General features: G+C 48.0%; 1 protein-coding gene across 1 annotated transcript; it reads left to right on the top strand.

Annotated features, from left to right (window-relative positions):
* Positions 1–23: 23 nt before the first annotated feature.
* On the top strand, positions 24–20,856 carry DNAJB9 (DnaJ heat shock protein family (Hsp40) member B9). The gene is made up of 3 exons (XM_073651983.1): positions 24–168; positions 3,559–3,786; positions 18,997–20,856. Exons 2-3 carry the CDS (start codon positions 3,570–3,572, stop codon positions 19,446–19,448), a joined length of 669 nt encoding a protein of 222 aa, XP_073508084.1. The 5' UTR covers positions 24–168; positions 3,559–3,569; the 3' UTR covers positions 19,449–20,856.
* The last annotated feature ends 473 nt before the right edge of the window (positions 20,857–21,329 follow it).

Genomic DNA, 21,329 nt, shown 5'->3' with positions numbered 1-21,329 from the left:
CGCCCCCATTCTCTGTAAGACAACAGCCTTCCACGTGCGCTTAAAAATCACGTGAGTGGTTCTAGCCAATAGTAAAGCGTGTCGTGTAGCAGAGCTCTAACGGAGGTGTGGCTCGGGTCGGCGCTGATAAGTCAGTGCTGCTAGCGACTGGTTGTCGGCGGAAGGCTGGTAAGTAGCTCTGTGCGCGGAGGGACCTTTGTGGGGTGACGAGGATTCCCTGGGGTCGGGAAACATTATGGAGCTGATACATAACAATTGCTCCCTCTTTAGTGCAGGCACACCCGCTGCGAATAACGGGTTACCGGCCGTAAAGTGTCACTGTAAGGGTAGTCACATATACTTGTTACGGCGTGGAGATGACACCAGCATCCACAGTTATGTCCACGGGAGAGGCTCCCTCAGTGCTCGGCCCCTGTACACTGCTATGGGGTGACCCACATGTGGGGTTGGGGGGATAGAGCGCCCCCTGCCTGAGGTGCCCATTTCTATGACAGTTTTGGCTTATGCTTTCGGGTGGTCACACGGGTGTGTTTCATCATCCATACAAGTCCTGGCCTGACTGTCCATGGCCTTACAGCCGCATACATTATGGACTGTGAAGTCTGCTCATGTGAACTTGGCTTAAGTCTTTGAATTATTAAAGATGTTGAGCAAGAAAATGTGTTTATAGTGAAAATTGAAATAATTTATTGATTGAAATCTCCTACTATTGAGATTGTGTCCGCTCCTGGTGGCCCCAGTCTAAGCTTCTGATTAGAGCGCAGCCAGTAAGGGATCCATCCTGTGCTCTGTGCTGTGGGGCAGGTCTTCCAGGGTAAAGGGATCCATCCTGTGCTGTGGGGCAGGTCTTCCAGGGTAAAGGGAGCCATCCTGTGCTCTGTGCTGTGGGGCAGGTCTTCCAGGGTAAAGGGAGCCATCCTGTGCTCTGTGCTGTGGGGCAGGTCTTCCAGGGTAAAGGGAGCCATCCTGTGCTCTGTGCTGTGGGGCAGGTCTTCCAGGGTAAAGGGAGCCATCCTGTGCTCTGTGCTGTGGGGCAGGTCTTCCAGGGTCTGCTGAGGGCTGCCAATATCTGTAAGCTTCTTCATTAAGGGTCTGCTCACCTGTCACATATGAGGATCCCCATTGTAAGAAATCCGGTAATAACACGGATGTGAAGGCAGCTTATGTCTCTGGTGACTTTCTATTTGGCTGTGGAAAGGATGTGGCAACTGTTCTTAAAGAAGCACTACCGTCAGTTTTACGTTATTACATAGCACTGTGCACTTAAAATTGCTAATTTTGCCTTTCTTCCCAGTTAATCTGTTTTCCATTAGGTCTATGACATCACCTGATGAAAAGCTGACTAGTGAATCCTACTAAGCTATGTGTAGAAACAGGAAGTCTTTTTTTTTTTCCCCTTTCCTCTGCACAAGTCCACACCACCACCTTCCAACTCCTGACCTAGTTGCTCTGCTCCTCCCCTTGCCTCGGCCTTTGCAATGATGACTCATGCATGGAAATAGACTTCTGTTTCTATATTGAGCTTATAATGGGGAAAAGAGAAGAATTAACTGGGTAGAAGGGCAAAATGAGTAATTGTAAGTACATAGTGCTGTATAATGATTGCAATATATTTAGAGCATAAAACTTTCATGGGAGGAGTGATTCTTTAACTTGGCTGTGGTTCAGGAACTTGGTAGTCAGTGATTGGAAGCTGGTACACTTTCCCCTATTGGATGATGGTATTCTGACTGCAGACTTTCACCCTGCTCAGTTAGTAATGTGGCTTGTAGTGTGCAGTTCTGGCCGCACACAGCCCTCCTGTCACTCCAAGCTCGGAGTCTTCCTTGTGGCTGGTAACTTGGCGCCATTGTAAAGGTGTTAATCTTCAGACTGGTCACAGAAAGATGTGCCAGGGGCTCTTAATATGGGAAACAGGTGCTGTACTGCCCAGAAAAACCTGTGGATGTTATCCCTTTATTTAAAAAAAAGTAAAAGCCTTTTTATATGCCTAAAAATAATCTTTATTTAAAGGGTTTGTCCAATCTTAAACATCAACTCTGTGACTGCAGACTTGTGAATGCTCACATCGCATACGCTGTGAAGACTTGCTGATGCTGGGAACGGTGGTCATGTTACCGCAAGTAAGCAATATGCATACTCCCAGCTACATTCCGACTAGATGGGTACGGCCTTTCTTCCAGGGTGTGGAGTCTATGTCCATTTTGGTGGTGTCTGTATTAAATGGACAGACTCTTAAAATATATAATAAATAGTGTATAGTAGTTCAATGCAGTATGTGCTGTAAACTTTTTCATAAGAATTTAGGAAAGTTGGGTTATGTGCCCACGGTCAGGAAATGCTGCAGGTTTGACATGTGTTTATGCAGCTTCAACCCCACAGTGGCCAGATATTACAGCATAGTGGAGGGGATTTCTAGGACTCCCATGTCCACTATGCGTCTCTGTGCACCTGCGGATCACCCGTGGAAACTGACATACTGTGCATTTTTCAGGATTGTAGCATGTCCGTTTCTCTTGCGGGTCTGCATATGGACTTGCATCAATGAGGAAATTCCGCATGTGGGTAAAAAAAAAACCCACGTCCGCTCCTTTGCATAATTGGGGCAGAAGTGGTCCCGCTATCTTGCAGTGTCCGGGCTGCAGCGGCTCCTCATCGTGGGCACATACCCTTATGAAATGTGCCCTAAATGTCTATTTTATTCCAGATCTAAGGATCTCAGCTTTTAGTTGAGCTGAATCTGTGCTGCACTTTATGTGCATGCTCAGTAGTGAGGCCGTGCTGTGGAGTGGGGGAAATGTTGAAGTCAGAGGTTTGGCTTACAGACTCCACAGCCCTGCATTCTTCAATGCAAGTGTATTGAGCAAGTCTGGAATGTGGCCGGGAGTATGCTTATCGTATCCTTGTGGTCACATGACCAGTGCTGGGTGTGCACAAAGTGAAGATTCACAAGTCTGCATTCAGATAGTTACTGCAGACTTGTAGTTTAAGATCGGACAATCCCTTTAAGGTTGAATTACAATTTCAAAAGTAATACATGGAGACCATCAAGTATAGGGGTAGCCAGAGGCAAGTTCAGCTCCAGCGTAATACAATTTAAAAGGAATCCATCAGTATGATCCACCTTCCTAAGCCATCTATATGGGCATGTAGGTCATAGGAAGCTAAATAAAATGATACCATAGCATTGTTGAAAAATTACCTGGAATTTTTTTTTTTCAGTTTCAATGTATTTTATTGGCTTTCTTTCATCAGTCTTGGCATTATTGTCATCACTGCCGGTGTCGTCCTAATTTTAGTTTTCATTCTTGTATGCTTTATTAGCTTTTATGGTTTGTTCCTTTCAAGCGTTGGACTGTCAGTGCCCACATTTATACACAAGTAACATTAAATGGAACGGTAAATAATGCCGCTGTATATGTACATAAAATGGTAAGAACTGCCTGGTTTCTGCAATCCCCTCTAAGCTTACTCATGCTACACCTTGTACAGCCTCGGGGCCCACAATAGATCTGATGCAATCGTCCTCACACCTAACAAGACTTGTTTGTCTTCCAGGATCTTCGGCGATGGCTTCAGCTCAGTCTGTGCTCACATTTGCAGTTTGTATATTATTAATATCTGAAGTCATATTGGCAAAAAAGACTTATTATGACATCTTGGGGATTCCTAAAAATGCCTCAGAGCGACAGATCAAAAAGGCTTTCCACAAACTTGCCATGAAGTATCATCCTGATAAAAATAAAAGTCCTGATGCTGAAGCAAAGTTTAGAGAAATAGCTGAAGGTAAGCACCTGTAATATCCAGGCAATGTACTTTTTTTTTCCTTTAGGTATTCTTGACTGTTCTTTGGCAGTGTATAATATTTTACCTGCACAAGAGAAGAATGGGACCTCTAAGGATGGTTTCATGTAACGTTAATGTTGCTGCATTTTCAGGTTTACATTAAATTCCGATGATCCAGATTTTTCTCCTTACTGAACCAATTGAGGATCATGAAAGGGCTGTTAGTTTTAGTGAACCAATTTTAAGAGCAAAAGTTGCAGCTGCAGTATGGGTACTAACATGCAGTAGCCTGATGCTGTATAAAGCGATCCTTACTGAAGCATGTCTGAGCCTTTCACTTTACTGCACAGGTTGTAGTTAATAAGCAGATAAGGGAAAACACTGCTCAATTTCCAAATGGTTTTGCTTCATTCACTAATAAAGGCAAGTTTTATCCTGTGAAGCTGGATTCCTCCCTGACAGGTTGTAGTTGGCAACACTGAGATTCTAGAAGCATACCATGTGGAGATTTAAGGGAAACAGTCTCATTATATTCTCTTGGTCCCATTTGAAAGTATAATTTTTGTAGTAGTGTCAACATGAACAAACAGACTAAACAGTGACTGTGAGGGGAGAAGTGCACAATGGGGCAAAACCCTAATATAGGTGACAGTAAAAATACTCGGTGGCTGTGTGAAGGCACAACCGCTATAAAGGTTTAGATGGCCTGCTGACACTGCCCCGTGGCTGGGGGAAAGATCCGTCCGATGGGAATTGCCAAAACTGGATAAAAACAAGCTTAAGGCTATGTGCCCACGATGCAGAAATGCTCTGGATTTTTCCTGAGCGTTTCTGCATCTCCCTGGCAGAAAAAACGTCTGCGGATTGTACATGCTTTTTCCTGCCAGGGACAAGTGGAAGTGAAGCGTTCTTCACATACATTTCTGCATGCAGGTTGTCTAGCGCTTTCCAAGCGATTTTAGCTTCACTAAGAGTGCTTGACAACTTGGTCACACTATATAAATCCATGCAACCGGCATGGATTTATATAATACTATGGTACCCGGGTCTGGAGGAGAGTTTCCTCTTCTCTAAACCCGGGTACCATCCGCACATTGAATCGCTTAATATCCGCATGTACACATGTAGTGATGCGGATATTATGCGATTCAATGCAGGTCAATGGTGGCGGAAGCGCCGTGATTCTGCAAAATAATTGTTAGTTCTGCGGATTTTTCCGCAATGATAATCCGCAGCGGAAATTTCCGCAGCATGTGCAAAGCACATGCGGATTATCATTGGGGGACATGGCAGACCTTCTACCAAGCGTTTAAGCAGCGGAATTGATGCTGCGGAAACTCTTAAACGCATAGTGGGCACACAGCCTAAATCTGCGCTGGTTTAAAGTCTCTTGTGGCAATGTTCTTTAATATCAACTACGCGCTTCAATGTTGTACTGGCATCTTCATCAAGTAACTTTTTTTTTTTTTTTTTTTTTATTTTTTTTTATACACACATACTGGTACATAAAGATATTTATAGTCCAAAATGGGTGTCAAAAAGCCCAGGGTACCACCCACTGAGGGGGTTGAGGTTCAAATTCAAAAGGAGGCCTAGAAGACAGAATGAGGAAGAGGAGGGGGAAAGTGTGTGCAAGTACAATAAATACTACCAGAAAGAGTTGATGGGACACATAAGCAAAAAGTATGTTACTATAGCAAACTGGGCATTAGAAATACCAGTAATGTAAAATTGTCAAAGGTGATTTAAGAATGAATAAAAACAATGAAGGAAGCAGGATTAGAACCTGGAAGGACAACATATAAAACCTGAAAGGGAGGACTAATACATAGCGCCATGTCAGCAATTGAATGAAGAATGGGGGACAGACAGACAGACAAGGATTGCTTGAAGCAACAAAGTGGAAACCAAGGATATGGACAGGACAAAGAGTCAGTTGGTGAGGAGAAAACAGAGCTCCAGGTGGCTGACCCGAAAAGGGGCTGAACTGATGGAAGTGGAAAGGGGAGTGTGAGTGCAAACTACCACATGGGCAATTCCAGTTTGGATGCGAGATTGCATTGCAGCGCAGACCATTTTTAAATGTGTTTTTATCCTGTTTTGGTAACCTGAGCAGACTAGCTCAATGTAAAATAGAATGAAGTGTCTTTATTAAGATCCCCAAACACTTTAGGTAAGTTCTGTATATTTAAAATATGACAAACCAAAAAGTAGTCCTAATATAAATCTGGTAAACATGACCTTCAAATATATATGCTCAAATAATGTTTTAACAGCATGTGTAGCATGCAAACATTAACCCTTTCTTACTCTATGATTTCATTACAGCATGGAGTGTCGGGGACTTTAAAGTTGGCTCAGGATCAGAACTCGCTCCACACAGGGCAAATGCCGGCTTTATTATATAGCTGTCATCTGTCTTTCAAATGCTGCTGTTAATCACTAGCATTAAGCGCTGCAATCTGTCCTGGACATGAGCTTTCTATGACAGCTGAGAGCTAGCTGGATGTCCCTGTGCCTGTCATACTATAGATGGTGGGAGGGGAAAAAATCCTATATACAGCATTAATACATTATAGCTGTATATAGTACAAATGATCTAACTATTGCAGGTTCAAGTCCCCTAGCAAAGTAATAAGTTTTTTTTAAAATAAAAAATTCTAGTCGCCCCAGTTAACAATCATGAAAAATACATATTTATCGCTGCGTCCAGGAAAGTATGTTCTACCAAAATATATAAAATTCAGCCACTTGGTAAATGTCAAAACACCCCTTTTTTTTGTTTTTTTTTTTTAGCCATAAACTGTAAAAAAGTTGTTTGTTTTTTGTAATCGTGTTGACCTGGGGAATGTTTCAAGATCACTTTTTATGGTCACTAAACATCTAAAATGAAAAACTATAGCTGAATTGCATGGTTTTTTTTTTTTTTTTTGCCATTTCACTTTACTCTATATGGTAAAATTAATTGTGTCATTCAAAAATACATCTGGTCTCTTCTCCACCCCCTCCCAAAATACAAACCACAACAAAAAAAATTTGTCTGTTATGGCTGTGTAAATAAAAGAAAATTAAACTAAAATTTGCTACAGAGGGGAATGATCAATCCAAAAATTACAGTGATATACAAATAGACAAAAGTGGAAATCTAAGTTTGATGTACGTGATAGAGCATATATACGCTACTCTAAAAAATAAAGGGAATACAAACACAATGCAACTCAAAGTCAATCACACTTGTGTGAAATCAACCTATTTGTTATAAAGCAACACTGATTGTGAATCAATTTCTCCTGCTGTTGTGCAAATAGAGCAGACAACTGGTAGAAATGATAGGCAATTAGCAAGATACCCCCTATAAAGGAGTGGTTCTGCAGGTTGACTGATGCTTTTAAGCTAGGTCTGGGAGGAGATTCCTGAGGAGAACATCCGCCACATCTTAAGGAGCATGCCCAGGCGTTGTAGGGAGGTCATAAGGCACACGGAGGCAACACACACTACTGAGCATTTCCTCTGAAGTTGGATCGGCCTGTAATTTGATTTTCCACTTTGATTTTGAATATCAAATCCAGATCTCCATGGGATATTAACTTTTTTGCTCTACATTGATCACTTTTATCTTATTCTCAACGCATTACACTATGTAATAAAGATTCAGTGATGTCTAGAATGTGTGGCATTTTAGTGTATCCTTTTTATTCCTGAGATTTCATACTGCCTAATGGGATCCGCCAGTCTAAGAAATTGGGAAATTAAAGTGCCCAGTACATCAAAAAAGACTTTGTTCATATCTGTAGACATGGCAAGGCAGGCAAACTGCTTATTTTATTGGACCATTCTCGCATCGGTGTATGGGGTATCTCTCAAGTCTTCCATGACTGATTGTTGGGGAAATGAAGATTGCACAGCTTGAATACGAACTCCTGATTCTTTCAATATGCCAATGAGAGCCTAACTCTGCTTTCTCCATTGAGAACACTTGAAACCTTGGTGGGAGTGTTCATGTATACGAGGGAGTTTGGAGAGATGGCTGTCAAAGGGGTATATGGGAATCTTCTTGTCTTTGTTACTGAATACTAGATATAACTATGAACTTAGCGTGGCATGTTTAGCAAGCTAAACGCTCCAATACCCTTTCTGATATGACTCTCTCCATATTTGTCTTAATGCCTTGTACAGCAAGACTCACAATCTCTCGCTCAAAATTGTTAAGGGATTCGTGCCAAAACTAAATGCACCAAAATTTGGGAGCAGTTTTCTGGCACAAAGTAAGCCAACTAATAAGATTGGTTCCCTAGAACTTTACACTGTCAACCCATTTTTAGCGATTCTACTGGCCCCAGTGTTAGTGATGCAAAGAAAAGCTCCCAGTATTAAAGTAGGTTTTAAAAAAAAAAAAAAAGTGAATAAGAATGGTAAAAAATAAAGATTATACTTACCTTCTGGTGTCCTCCTGATGTTATCTCCGCTGCGTCCGGTCTCTTGCATTGCTCGCGCTGTTGTGAAGGACCTGCGGTGACATCATTCAGTCATGTGTCAGGTCACATGACTCAATGACATCATGGCAGGTCCTTCACAACAGCGTGAGCAATGCAAGAGACCAGACCAGACAAAACACCGGGAGGACATCTGAAGGCAAGTATAATCTTTATTTTTTTTTTTATATTTTTTTTTTTTTTTTTTTACAGTTTCTATGGTAACCAGGTCTGGATGAGAGTCTACTCTCCTCCAGACCTGGGTACCATCCGCACATTGAACTGTGTGATATCCGCTTATTCACATGTAGTGATGCGGTCCAATGCAAGTCAATGGATGTCCACAAAATTAATGGACATGCCGCGGAAAAATCCGCAGCATGGGCATTGACATTGCGGCTCGTCATTGGGGACCATGGGAGGGGGCAGATTACCAAGCGTTTATGCTGCGTAAATTTTGCAGCATAAACGCTTGGAAAATGCTTCGTGGGCACGCAGCCTAAAGGGAACGTGTCACCTCGTTTTTAGCCAGTGTGTTGGTAGTGATGGAATGTGCATCACTAACAATTTTTTGCCAAAGAAAAGATCCCAGTATTTTTTTTTTTTTGTTTAGTCATAGGGGTGGCGACTATCTTTTTCAGTGACAGACTTAAATTAGGCACAGCCCACAGCATTGCATTTGATTGCAGTGACTGGCCGGACGTCACGGCAGCCACGTAGTACATCCCGCGCTTGTGCACTGCCCATCCGCCCCCCCCAAGGGATAAACACTGACTGAGTGTACAGCCCCAGCTTCATGTCAGATGCGCACGAGCACATTGTGGAGAAGTAACAGTGATGCGCATAGAGTGCGTGCTCACACGTCATGTAGCGGCAGACTCCGAACAGCTCCGGAGTATGCATGTATCTGACATGAAGCTGGGGCTGTACACCCAGAGTCAGTGCGCATGCCCAGGATATGCTACGTGGTTGCTGTGACTGACCTGACGTCATGGCAATCAAATACAATGCTGTGAGCGTGCCCAATTTAAAAAGTCCATGACTGAAAAGATAAAAGTTGCCACCCCTATGACTGAAAGAAAAGAAGTGTATGTGAAGGGATCCCCCTAATGATAGGTTTTTTAAAAAAAAAAAAAAGTAAAATAAAAAATAAAGATTATACTTGCCTTCTGATGTCCTCCCGGTGTTTTGTCTGGTCTGGTCTCTTGCATTGCTCACGCTGTTGTGAAGGACCTGCCATGATGTCATTGAGTCATGTGACCTGACACATGACTGAATGATGTCACCGCAGGTCCTTCACAACAGCGCGAGCAATGCAAGAGACCGGACGCAGCGGAGATAACATCAGGAGGACACCAGAAGGTAAGTATAATCTTTATTTTTTACCATTCTTATTCACTTTTTTTTTTTTTTTATTATATAACTTGGTCACACTACTATAAATCCATGCCGGTTGCATGGATTTATAGTGTGAACAAGTTGTCAAGCACTTTTCCATGTGATGCTAAAATCGCTTGGAAAAGCGCTTGATAACCCGCATGCAGAAATGCATGCAAAGACGCTTGACAAACGCTTCTACCTGGCAAGAAAAACGCATGCAAAATCCGCCTGAGTTTCCTGCCAGGGAGAAGCATAAAAAATATGCAGCATTTCTGCATCGCAGGCACACAGCCTCAAACATGCACCAGGTTTATCAAACTGCCTGAACAACTATGGTAAACTTGGCACATTTTAAGATTGTATAGTCTACTTTAGACTAGATGGCTGTTGGCTGAACAAGCACTCATGTGTGCCCTATGAGAAAGCATGCTGACTTATCTCTGGAAAAACCAATACGATCAACATTCCAAAATTGGACATGTGCAATCAACATGTCTCCTGATTATTAGTCGGCTGGCACTCCCAAATACTAGCGTGTCAGCCAACGTTAGTCTGTGTATGGGGGTCTTAAAGGGGTTGTCCACTACTTGGACAACCCCTTTGTGATGAACCTGTAGCCGCCATCTTGGTAATGATAAATCATATCCAGGGATGGCCACACTTCAGCAGCCCCCACCCTTGGGACCTTCTGTTAAAACGTCAACTAGATAGTTTCCCCCCATCCAGGCTCCTGTAAGATAAGAAGCCTACTTAACACTTGAATGCTAGGAGCTTCAAAGACTTCGAGAGGAAACACAGCCAGCAGGGGGGGGTGCTTCGTCTATCTGTACCTGACCATTTGTCCCATAGGACTAGTTTCTTTGTCTGTCACAAGCATGGAGGCATAAGATATAGAAACATGAAAAGTACACGCATGTTGCATGGGATGGGCCAATAAAAAAATATCACGGCGTCCCGGAGCCATTGCGCACACAAGCCTCCGCGGTAGACGTTTGTACGTGCTCTGGAAGCCAAGATATAGCGCGGAGCCATTCCTGAGGACCGTATGGTATCATAATTGATATCAAAGGGTCGGTTACGGCGGCCCGAATCCATGGGAACCCCTGGGGGTATCATGAGACCATCCCAGAAGAAGTTATTGGGTTCCATAGAATTTGGGCTTCTGATCGAAGTTAGACCTGAGGGTGGAGACTGAGCCAGCTGACCTCACCAGCAGTGGGCGGGACGGGGCAGGTAAGATAGCAGGACAGACAAGAGACAAGTCAGTCTTGACCCAAGAGTGGGGTGCTGAACATCTGAGCACCAGCTGAGGCCACCAAGGGGAGGAGCAGTTTGACCATGCGGTGGTAGGCCTCAGCCTGTAACAAAGAACCGTGCCTGCGACCGCAGAATCCTCTCCCTGCGTCACAAGAAAATCAAGAAACCGGTAACTGATATGCTGTGGTGATTCTGTGTGTTGTATTCCATTGTTGTATAGTTTAGCCTGACCTTATACCTGTGTATATTTAGTTGTATATCGTGTATCTAGTGTATTATTATAATCAATTACCTCAAGTAATTGTGGGCCTGCCTTTTATTCTGCATAACGAACGCACGTCCGTGTGAGCTCGGCTCAAGCCAAAAACGCTACCCAGGGTTGGTTCCTGACCCGATATAGGCCCATTCACGGACTGGGCGTATATCTAAAATAGGGACTGGTGGCAGCATACCAACTGGGGATTGGGGAAGGCTGGTAGTGACGGTCGGAGGTTCAGATATATATATTCCTGGCGCGGCCAAGGAAGATATATATACCGCCCTCACTACAGAGGGCCCCGATACCCAGTAGGTTACAGGACAGTCTCCCTGGCGACCGCTTATCCTAGGTGCAGTTCCTTGACTGACCTGAGGCTAAGAGGGCGCTAGCGAGTTGTGCTGTGTAGTGACGTTACGGTTTAGTGACGTTGAAGGGATAACACACTACCGTGTTCCCTGCGCTGGTTGCAGCTACCTGGCACTACTTTCTCTAGGTGCAGTACCTTGACTGACCTGAGAGGTAAGGGGGCGCCAGAGAGCTGCACCCACCGGCCGGCTTTCATCACATTGGTGGCAGAGCGGTGGGATTGCAGAATAATAGTGTTGTGGGACCCCTACTCCCAGGCACTAAAGACTGCCAGTGGTAACTTCCACTGCTGGAGTCTTAAGGTCAGCCCAACGTTAGACGGTCAGGCTAAAAGTATAACAAGGTGTGTGCAAACTCAGGGTTGCAGCGGTGTCGGTTACCAAGATGGCAGACGGCACCAGGAGCAAGACCCTGCAGGAGGCTAATGCTACGGTCCGTGTGGCAGGAGGGGAGGACATTGTTACTCATGGCGAGGAGGAGTCCAGCCCGGGCACCTCAGGGAGCCAGTCCCCAGTATACGGTCCCGCAGTGGGCTGCCCACCACCTACCCAGCCCAGCCTGTCCAGATCACAAGCCCTTTTACAAGCGGCTATGGCAAGTCTCCAGTCTCATGGCGATGCCGTCTACAAAACCCTCCTGGCAGCATCAGAGAAGGCAGCGGAGGAGGAGCGCGAAGCTGCAGAGCGCCGGGAGGCTGCGGAGCGTGAAGCTGCAGAGCGCCGGGAGGCTGCGGAGCGTGCAGAGCGAGCTGCGGAGCGCCAGCACCAACTGGACCTGGCCCAGCGGGGGCTTCCGCTAGAGCAACCAACCCATCAGGAGACCAAGTCGTCCAAAGTCCGAGCTGAGGACTTCCCTCTACTGGAGAAGGATGGGGACCTGGACTCCTTTCTGGTGGCATTTGAACGGACCTGTCTTCAGCACCATCTGGCCCGGGATCAGTGGGCCAGATACCTGACCCCCCGTTTGAGGGGTAAGTCCCTGGATGCCTTGGGGGACTTACCTGCCGGGGAGGTACAGAACTACGACTGCATCAAGCGGGCCCTGATCCGGCAGTACAACCTCACTCCCGAGTCGTACCGCCAGAAGTTCCGGAGCCTGCTGCGTGGCCCCAAGGACACCTGGACCGATCATATGCGGGCACTGTTGAGAGCCGCAGAGCACTGGACCTCGGGTCTAGCGCTTACTACCCGCCAGGAGGTCCAGGAACTGTTCGTCACGGAGCAGTTCTTGTGGAACTGCCCAGAGGACCTCCGACAGTTCCTCCGTGACCGAAAACCAACAGGGGCTTCTGCTACAGCCGCCCTGGCAGACGAGTATGCCAATAACAGGGCGCCTGAGCTGAAGAAGTCTGCCAGCAGCACCTGGAGAGGGGGTAAGCCCAGTCATGCCCCTGTTTCCCCGGCCCCTAGAACACAAGGGGTGTATCCCCCTGTTGCCCTCTCCAGGCAAGGACCAGACGTAAGACGTCATCTATGCAACAAACCAGGACACTTTAGGGCTGAGTGTCCCCAGCGCCAAAAGACCCCATCCCAGTCCCAGAGAGCGCCCAATGTTTTGTGTGTGGGAGGGGGTGGTGGTAGGTCCCTGGACAACATCCAACCCGTCACCATAGGCCGTTCTGCGGTCATGGGACTGCGGGACACGGGCGCTGAACGAACACTGGTACGGCCTGAGGTGGTGTCCCCCCAGGACTTGGTACCAGGAAAGACTCTTTCCGTCTCCGGGGTTGGAGGCGTGGAGCCGGCACTTCCCGTTGCCATGGTGTATTTGGACTGGGGTGCCGGAAGGGGGATGCGGGAGGTGGGAGTAACGCCAAATATTCCCGCAAATGTTTTATTAGGGACCGACTTGGGGCGTCTAGTATCGCAGTATGTACCCTCTGAACCCCCAAGTTCGGCCCCCCAAGAGTGTATTGATTTGTCTGCTGCTAATGCCAACCATGTTGTATGTAGTGTGTGTCCTGCTGAGGAGGAGGGAGTGAAACCTGAGGGTAACACCTGCACAGACACAACACAAACAGGGTTAGTGAAAGCAGGTGGGGAGTGTGGGGATGCCCGCAGAGGTGCTCAGCCGGCGTGCCGTGACCTCTTGTCCTCCGGTGAGGGAGGGGGCGGGCAGGATTCTGTAGAGGGAAGCTCAGGGATGGAGAGGGGGGCAGCTACCGGCAGTGTAGGGCTCCCAGGGGTATCCAGGCTGCTGAGTATAGGCCCACTGCAGGGGGAGGAACAGGCCATGGGAGGTGGGGGTGTCCCAAGAGAGGAGCCGCCAGGTAAGACCCCAGGGCAGGAGTTCCCCACATCCGAGATGTCCAAAGGCCTAGGAAGCCTGCCTGATCGGGCGGCTTGGTCAGAAACAGAGGGGAAGCAGGCACTACCCACGGTCACAGCGGTCATAGCCGCTGTCACCAGGAGTGGGAGCGCCGGAGCCCAAGGAGCCTTGCAGAGGTCCGACGGCTTCCCCACTTCTGACCAAGTGTCTGCCGGGTCAGACAGCGGCCAGGTGACATGCCCGGAGGGGCTGACGGAGGATGTGGCAGTTTCGTCGATTCTGGCCACATCAAGTCAGGAATTTCAGGCTGCGTTGGAAGCAGACGACAGCCTGAAAGCTCTCAAGGAACAGGCGGCACAGCCTCCCATGGAGTCAGACTGCGAGCGTGTGGTCTGGGACCAGGGACGGCTGTACCGGGTAACGGTCCAGCAGGGTTCACCGGAGGCGTGGCCCAGGGACCGACAGTTCGTGGTACCCTATCCGTTCAGGGCGGAATTGTTGCGGATCGCACACGAGATTCCGATGGCCGGACACCTAGGGATCGCTAAAACCAAGGCCAGGATAGCTCAGCATTTCTACTGGCCTGGGATGGGAGCCGCGGTGGGTGCCTACTGCCGTTCGTGTGACACCTGTCAGAGGGTGGGGAAGGCGGGGCCGCGCCCCAAAGCCCCACTGGTAACTCTGCCAATCATCGAAGAGCCTTTCTCGAGGGTCGCTGTGGATCTTATTGGACCTCTGTCCACTCCCAGCCACTCCGGGAAATGCTTCATACTCACGGTAGTGGACTATGCCACCCGGTACCCGGAAGCGGTAGCTTTGTCGTCCATTCGGGCCGACAAGGTGGCTACCGCCTTACTGGAGATCTTCTCCAGAGTGGGTTTCCCCCAAGAAATGCTCACCGACCGAGGGACCCAGTTCATGTCGCGGCTGATGGAGTCCCTCTGTAAGCAAATGCAGGTGCAACATCTGGTGGCCAGCCCGTATCACCCACAGACTAATGGCCTGTGTGAGCGGTTCAATGGCACCTTAAAGCAGATGCTTAAGATGTTGGTCGACTCCCACGGGAGAGACTGGGAGCGTTACCTCCCACACCTCCTATTTGCTTACCGGGAGGTTCCGCAGGCCTCAACGGGGTTCTCCCCCTTTGAGCTCCTGTACGGGCGACGGGTATGGGGCCCCCTGGCTCTGGTGAAGGAAGCATGGGAAGGGGATTTGGCCACCCCCGAGGTGTCGGTCATCGAGTATGTCGTGCGCCACCGGGACAGGATGATGGCCTTGGCCAAGCTGGTGCAGGACAATATGGCCCAGGCCCAGGCCGACCAGAAGCGGTGGTACGACCAGAATGCTTGTGAGAGGACCTACCAGGTGGGTCAAAAGGTGTGGGTACTGGTCCCCGTACCACAGAACAAGCTTCAGGCAGCCTGGGAAGGTCCCTACTTCGTGCACCAGAAACTCAATGCCGTCACCTATCTGGTCACCCTGGATCACGCCCGTGGAAGGAGGAAGGCCTTCCACGTGAACATGATGAAGGCTCATCATGAGCGGGAAGCGACTGCCCACCCAGTGTGCAACCTTCCCGAGGAAGGAGAGGTAGAAACCCTCCTGGATCTGCTCACCCAAGCCAAGGCGGGTGGGTCCATCGAGGATGTGGGGGTTGGCCACCAGCTCACGGAGGACCAACGGTCCCAGCTGGGGACCACCCTGCACCCCTTCCGGGGGCTGTTCAGCAGCCTGCCCGGAAGGACTGAGATGGCTGTCCACGACGTGGACACTGGCGATCACCCGCCGATCCGGCGTTCAGCATATCGGGTCTCTTTCGAGGTGCAGGGAAACATGCGCCAAGAGATAGACGAGATGCTGAAGCTGGGGGTGATCCAGGCATCCAGCAGCGCGTGGGCCTCGCCTGTAGTCCTCGTACCAAAGAAGGACCGAACTACACGGTTCTGCGTGGACTACCGGGGGCTCAACGCTGTAACGGCCACCGATGCGTTCCCCATACCACGCATCGATGACCTGCTCGATCGGATGGCCGGGGCTAAGTACCTGACCATCATGGATCTGAGCCGGGGGTACTGGCAGATTCCTCTGACCCCCGCGGCAAGGGAACGCTCTGCCTTTATCACCCCTTTTGGACTGTACGAGTCCACAGTGATGCCATTCGGCATGAAGAATGCCCCTGCCACTTTTCAGCGGATGGTCAATACGCTGCTTGAGGGACTTGAAGGGTACGCGGCTGCGTACTTGGACGATATTGCAGTCTTCAGTCCCACTTGGGAGGATCACCTAGAGCACCTGCGGCAGGTGCTCGGTCGGATCCACCGGGCAGGCTTGACCATCAAGCCGGAAAAGTGCCAGCTGGGCATGAGTGAGGTCCTCTACCTGGGTCACCGGGTAGGCGGGGGGGTTCTGAAGCCAGAACCGGGGAAAGTGGATGCCATCGCATCCTGGCCCACTCCTAGGACCAAAAAGCAGGTGATGTCCTTCTTGGGGACCGCCGGGTACTATAGGAGGTTCGTCCCACACTATAGCACCCTGGCCAAGCCCCTGACGGACCTCACCAAGAAGAAGCTGCCCGTCGCAGTCGACTGGACAGTCGCCTGCGAGACAGCTTTCGGGGCACTCAAGGCCGCCCTAAGTAGCTCCCCTGTACTGCAAGCTGCCGACTTCGACCGGCCGTTTGTGGTACAGACCGACGCCAGTGACTTTGGCCTCGGTGCTGTGCTAAGTCAGGTCAACACGACAGGCCAGGAACATCCTGTCTTGTACCTGAGCAGGAAGCTACTGCCCCGGGAGGTGGCTTACTCCACGGTGGAAAAAGAATGCCTGGCAATTGTATGGGCCCTGCAGCGTCTGCAGCCCTACTTGTACGGGAGCCATTTCACCGTGGAGACGGACCACAACCCCCTCAGCTGGTTACACACGGTCTCTGGGTCGAATGGCAGGTTGCTACGCTGGAGCCTCGCTCTCCAGCAGTACCACTTCTCCATTCGCCACAGAAGAGGCCGTGACCACGGTAACGCTGACGGGTTATCCCGGCAAGGGGAGGGTGCAGAAGGACGCACGGGGGAACACAGGAATGTGCTACCCCCTCGCGCCCTCGTATAGGGGGAGGTGTGATGAACCTGTAGCCGCCATCTTGGTAATGATAAATCATATCCAGGGATGGCCACACTTCAGCAGCCCCCACCCTTGGGACCTTCTGTTAAAACGTCAACTAGATAGTTTCCCCCCATCCAGGCTCCTGTAAGATAAGAAGCCTACTTAACACTTGAATGCTAGGAGCTTCAAAGACTTCGAGAGGAAACACAGCCAGCAGGGGGGGGTGCTTCGTCTATCTGTACCTGACCATTTGTCCCATAGGACTAGTTTCTTTGTCTGTCACAAGCATGGAGGCATAAGATATAGAAACATGAAAAGTACACGCATGTTGCATGGGATGGGCCAATAAAAAAATATCACGGCGTCCCGGAGCCATTGCGCACACAAGCCTCCGCGGTAGACGTTTGTACGTGCTCTGGAAGCCAAGATATAGCGCGGAGCCATTCCTGAGGACCGTATGGTATCATAATTGATATCAAAGGGTCGGTTACGGCGGCCCGAATCCATGGGAACCCCTGGGGGTATCATGAGACCATCCCAGAAGAAGTTATTGGGTTCCATAGAATTTGGGCTTCTGATCGAAGTTAGACCTGAGGGTGGAGACTGAGCCAGCTGACCTCACCAGCAGTGGGCGGGACGGGGCAGGTAAGATAGCAGGACAGACAAGAGACAAGTCAGTCTTGACCCAAGAGTGGGGTGCTGAACATCTGAGCACCAGCTGAGGCCACCAAGGGGAGGAGCAGTTTGACCATGCGGTGGTAGGCCTCAGCCTGTAACAAAGAACCGTGCCTGCGACCGCAGAATCCTCTCCCTGCGTCACAAGAAAATCAAGAAACCGGTAACTGATATGCTGTGGTGATTCTGTGTGTTGTATTCCATTGTTGTATAGTTTAGCCTGACCTTATACCTGTGTATATTTAGTTGTATATCGTGTATCTAGTGTATTATTATAATCAATTACCTCAAGTAATTGTGGGCCTGCCTTTTATTCTGCATAACGAACGCACGTCCGTGTGAGCTCGGCTCAAGCCAAAAACGCTACCCAGGGTTGGTTCCTGACCCGATATAGGCCCATTCACGGACTGGGCGTATATCTAAAATAGGGACTGGTGGCAGCATACCAACTGGGGATTGGGGAAGGCTGGTAGTGACGGTCGGAGGTTCAGATATATATATTCCTGGCGCGGCCAAGGAAGATATATATACCGCCCTCACTACAGAGGGCCCCGATACCCAGTAGGTTACAGGACAGTCTCCCTGGCGACCGCTTATCCTAGGTGCAGTTCCTTGACTGACCTGAGGCTAAGAGGGCGCTAGCGAGTTGTGCTGTGTAGTGACGTTACGGTTTAGTGACGTTGAAGGGATAACACACTACCGTGTTCCCTGCGCTGGTTGCAGCTACCTGGCACTACTTTCTCTAGGTGCAGTACCTTGACTGACCTGAGAGGTAAGGGGGCGCCAGAGAGCTGCACCCACCGGCCAGCTTTCATCACACCCTTCTTGATCTAAATGTTTTGCCTCGATAAAATAAAGCCTATACTCACTTCCCGTGCCGGCGCGGTTCCATCGGTGTCTGCACTCGTGGTCCTAGGGCTCATGTTGTTGTGACTTCGGCGCCCAATCAGCACTGGCATTCCTGTCCCTGCATTCGGACAAAGCCAACATTAAGAGGAAGTCTGGGCTGCGACTGTTCTGACTTCTGCTTCATGTTCAATTTGACAAGAGGCAGGGACAGTGACTCCAGCGCTGATTGGGTGCTGAGGTCGCGTATCACAATAGCACGAGAGCCCCGTGGAGTGCCAGTGCCGACACTGCTGGAACGGCGCCAGCACAGGAGGGGAGTGTAAGCTTTTTTTTTTATTTTACCGGGGTATGACCACTTTAAGTTTGCATTGATTAACAACAAGGCATTTGATTTGTGTTTTTAGTTTTTTACTACAAATAATGGCCTTACCTGCTGAGGTGAATGGCAGCTATAAAACCAAAGAATAGCTTCTTCTGAGTTATCCTGTCATGCCTTTTTGTATATAGTTTAGTTTTCACTGCAATAAGCATACATGTATTGTAATATTTTTTTAACCAACTTTTTTTTTTTCTTTTTTCTAACAGCATATGAGATTCTATCTGATGAAAATAAACGCAAGGAGTACGACCAGTTTGGCCATGATGCTTTCACCACTGGAGGAAGAGGTGGCAATGAAAAGAATTTCCACAAACATTTCAACTTTAATTTTGATGATCTGTTCAAAGACTTTGAATTTTTCGGAGAGAGCCAAAGCACCAGATCAAAGAGACACTTTGACAATGCCCATTTTAGAAGTCAGCAAGATCCTTCACATAGGCACAGACGCCATTTTGATGACTTTGGTTTTGGGGGCAGTTTATTTAATGACATGTTTGAAGATATGGAAAAGATGTTTACATTTAACAATTTTGGTAACTCTCAGCAGCAGAATGTCAAAACAGACAGCAGATTCCAGGGATCGAGCAAGCACTGCAGAACGGTCACTCAGCGGCGAGGAAACATGGTGACAACCTATACAGATTGTTCAGGGCAGTGACAGCCTGACATGTGAGAAGCCTATGAACTCTACCCAATAAAGCTTTACCTGTAGAATCAAAAAGTGCAACATTGAGCAGCTAAATGGAGTATACAGCAACTAGCAGGAAAACTGCTGCCGCATGCATTGTGATCTAGCAAGATAGGATGCTATTGACTTCCACTGTCATATCATTAACTTATTTTAGGTTGGGTGTATAACTGCTAACCAGGTATATAAAAGGTAACCATGCACTAAGCATGGCATGCACCACTAGTTTTCCTTGGCTATAATACATACTCAATCTGGGTCACTTTAGGTTTGGCTTTCAAACTTGTTTCTGATGAGTAATCTAAAGTAATGGTTTCCGCTTTTATCCTAATCCATTCACTTTTCCTACTTTGCTTGTCTTACAAAGTATTGTAAACTGCATAATTTGCATTACTTCTGACTTAATGCTAATCAGTACAGTAATTTGAGAACTTGCTGGGGAAAAATTTCTATCCAGATTATCTCTTTGAAGGGAAGCTGTCACTTAATTTATGCTGCCCAAACCGCAGGCAACATGAATCGGAGCCTGGCTGCACTATTCTATGAACCGCCAGTGTTGGAGAAAACTGTTTAACTGTCCACATGGGAGTTTGATGCAGAGCTGCCCTCTTGCATTGACTGGCCAAGTTACTCCCTATGTAGACACACTTGGCATCTAGTCTCTCCTGGCTGGATCTTTAAACTGTTTTCTCTGAAACACTGGATGATTTCAGAGGAAAATGTACCTGACTGCAGGTGATCAGCATGAATCCAAGGGACAGATTCCCTTTTAACAGAAAATCCTTAAGTCAATCTGCTATAACTTCTACTTAGTGATTTATCTGTGTGCCAATGTGACCATCTAGGGCTAGGTTCAGAAGGCTGTATTTCACATTCCATTTACAAAGCTGAATGTACAGACTGACCTTGGGTCTCCCGACCTGAACTTATAGCCTCATGGGCATATAGAGGGCATTGAGTTTGTGTCTGGAGATCCTTGGTCAGTCCGTGCATTCCGCTTCATATATGGATCTTGAAATACGGCTGTCTGAGCGTTGCCTAAAACTATTGGCTCTGTCTTCCTGAGGCTAGCTCATGTTCTGCTTTTTACAACACCCCTCTTTTTCCGCAATATCCTATCATAGGAGGTAACCTAGCTTCCATGATACAAGCAATACATCTTTGGCTTGGCCAGATGTTGAACACTTAAGATGTGCAATATTTTTACACTTCCCACTGTGTGTAGTTTAATTTGTGTGAAAGTTCAGATGTTCTATTTTTGTGTTTTTATTACTGCACCTTGCTTGGCATACTCCATATGACTATTAATCCTATGGATATTAATGCCACTTGTCTTTACTCATGTAACATGAGTGAAAATAAATGATCATTACTTAAACTGGGTTCTCGTGTAATTTGTGTCTGTTTTTTGGATAAAATTAGAAACTACATTTGAATGCTTTAAAAGTGTTTACATGGGATTTCTCAAACTCTTGGCATCTGATTTATTTCTCATACCCATAGACTTGAATGGGTGAGTCTCACCTGTTTTTTGTAGGAATATCGTTTTATTTTCTCCAATCCCCTCCACGACAGCACCACCTGGAGGTTGCCTCCCCATCCTAATTAAGGATGGGAAACACAAGAGGTTAAATAGCCACTCCCCTATTCTATCCCCAGTGTTTTCCTGTCCCTATGGGATGAAGAGGTTCCTAGGGTAGCTGTGGCCGGCGAGCAGTGCCCTAATAACATACCTGAGCAGGGCTGCAGGGATTGAGCACCTCTGGCCTTCCTCCCCTGTTAGCTCCCGTTCCCTCCGGAGCAGGACCTCTCCACTCTGCTGCGCCTTCAGGTAAAGCTGAGTGGGTGGTG

This window comes from Phyllobates terribilis, unplaced genomic scaffold, assembly GCF_046119375.1.
Source record: "Phyllobates terribilis strain yellow unplaced genomic scaffold, ASM4611937v1 Scaffold_11__3_contigs__length_659146591, whole genome shotgun sequence".
NCBI classification, from domain to species: domain Eukaryota; kingdom Metazoa; phylum Chordata; class Amphibia; order Anura; family Dendrobatidae; genus Phyllobates; species Phyllobates terribilis.
The sequence above is the reverse complement of the archived record's forward strand: the minus strand, read 5'-3'. Positions and strand labels throughout refer to the sequence as shown.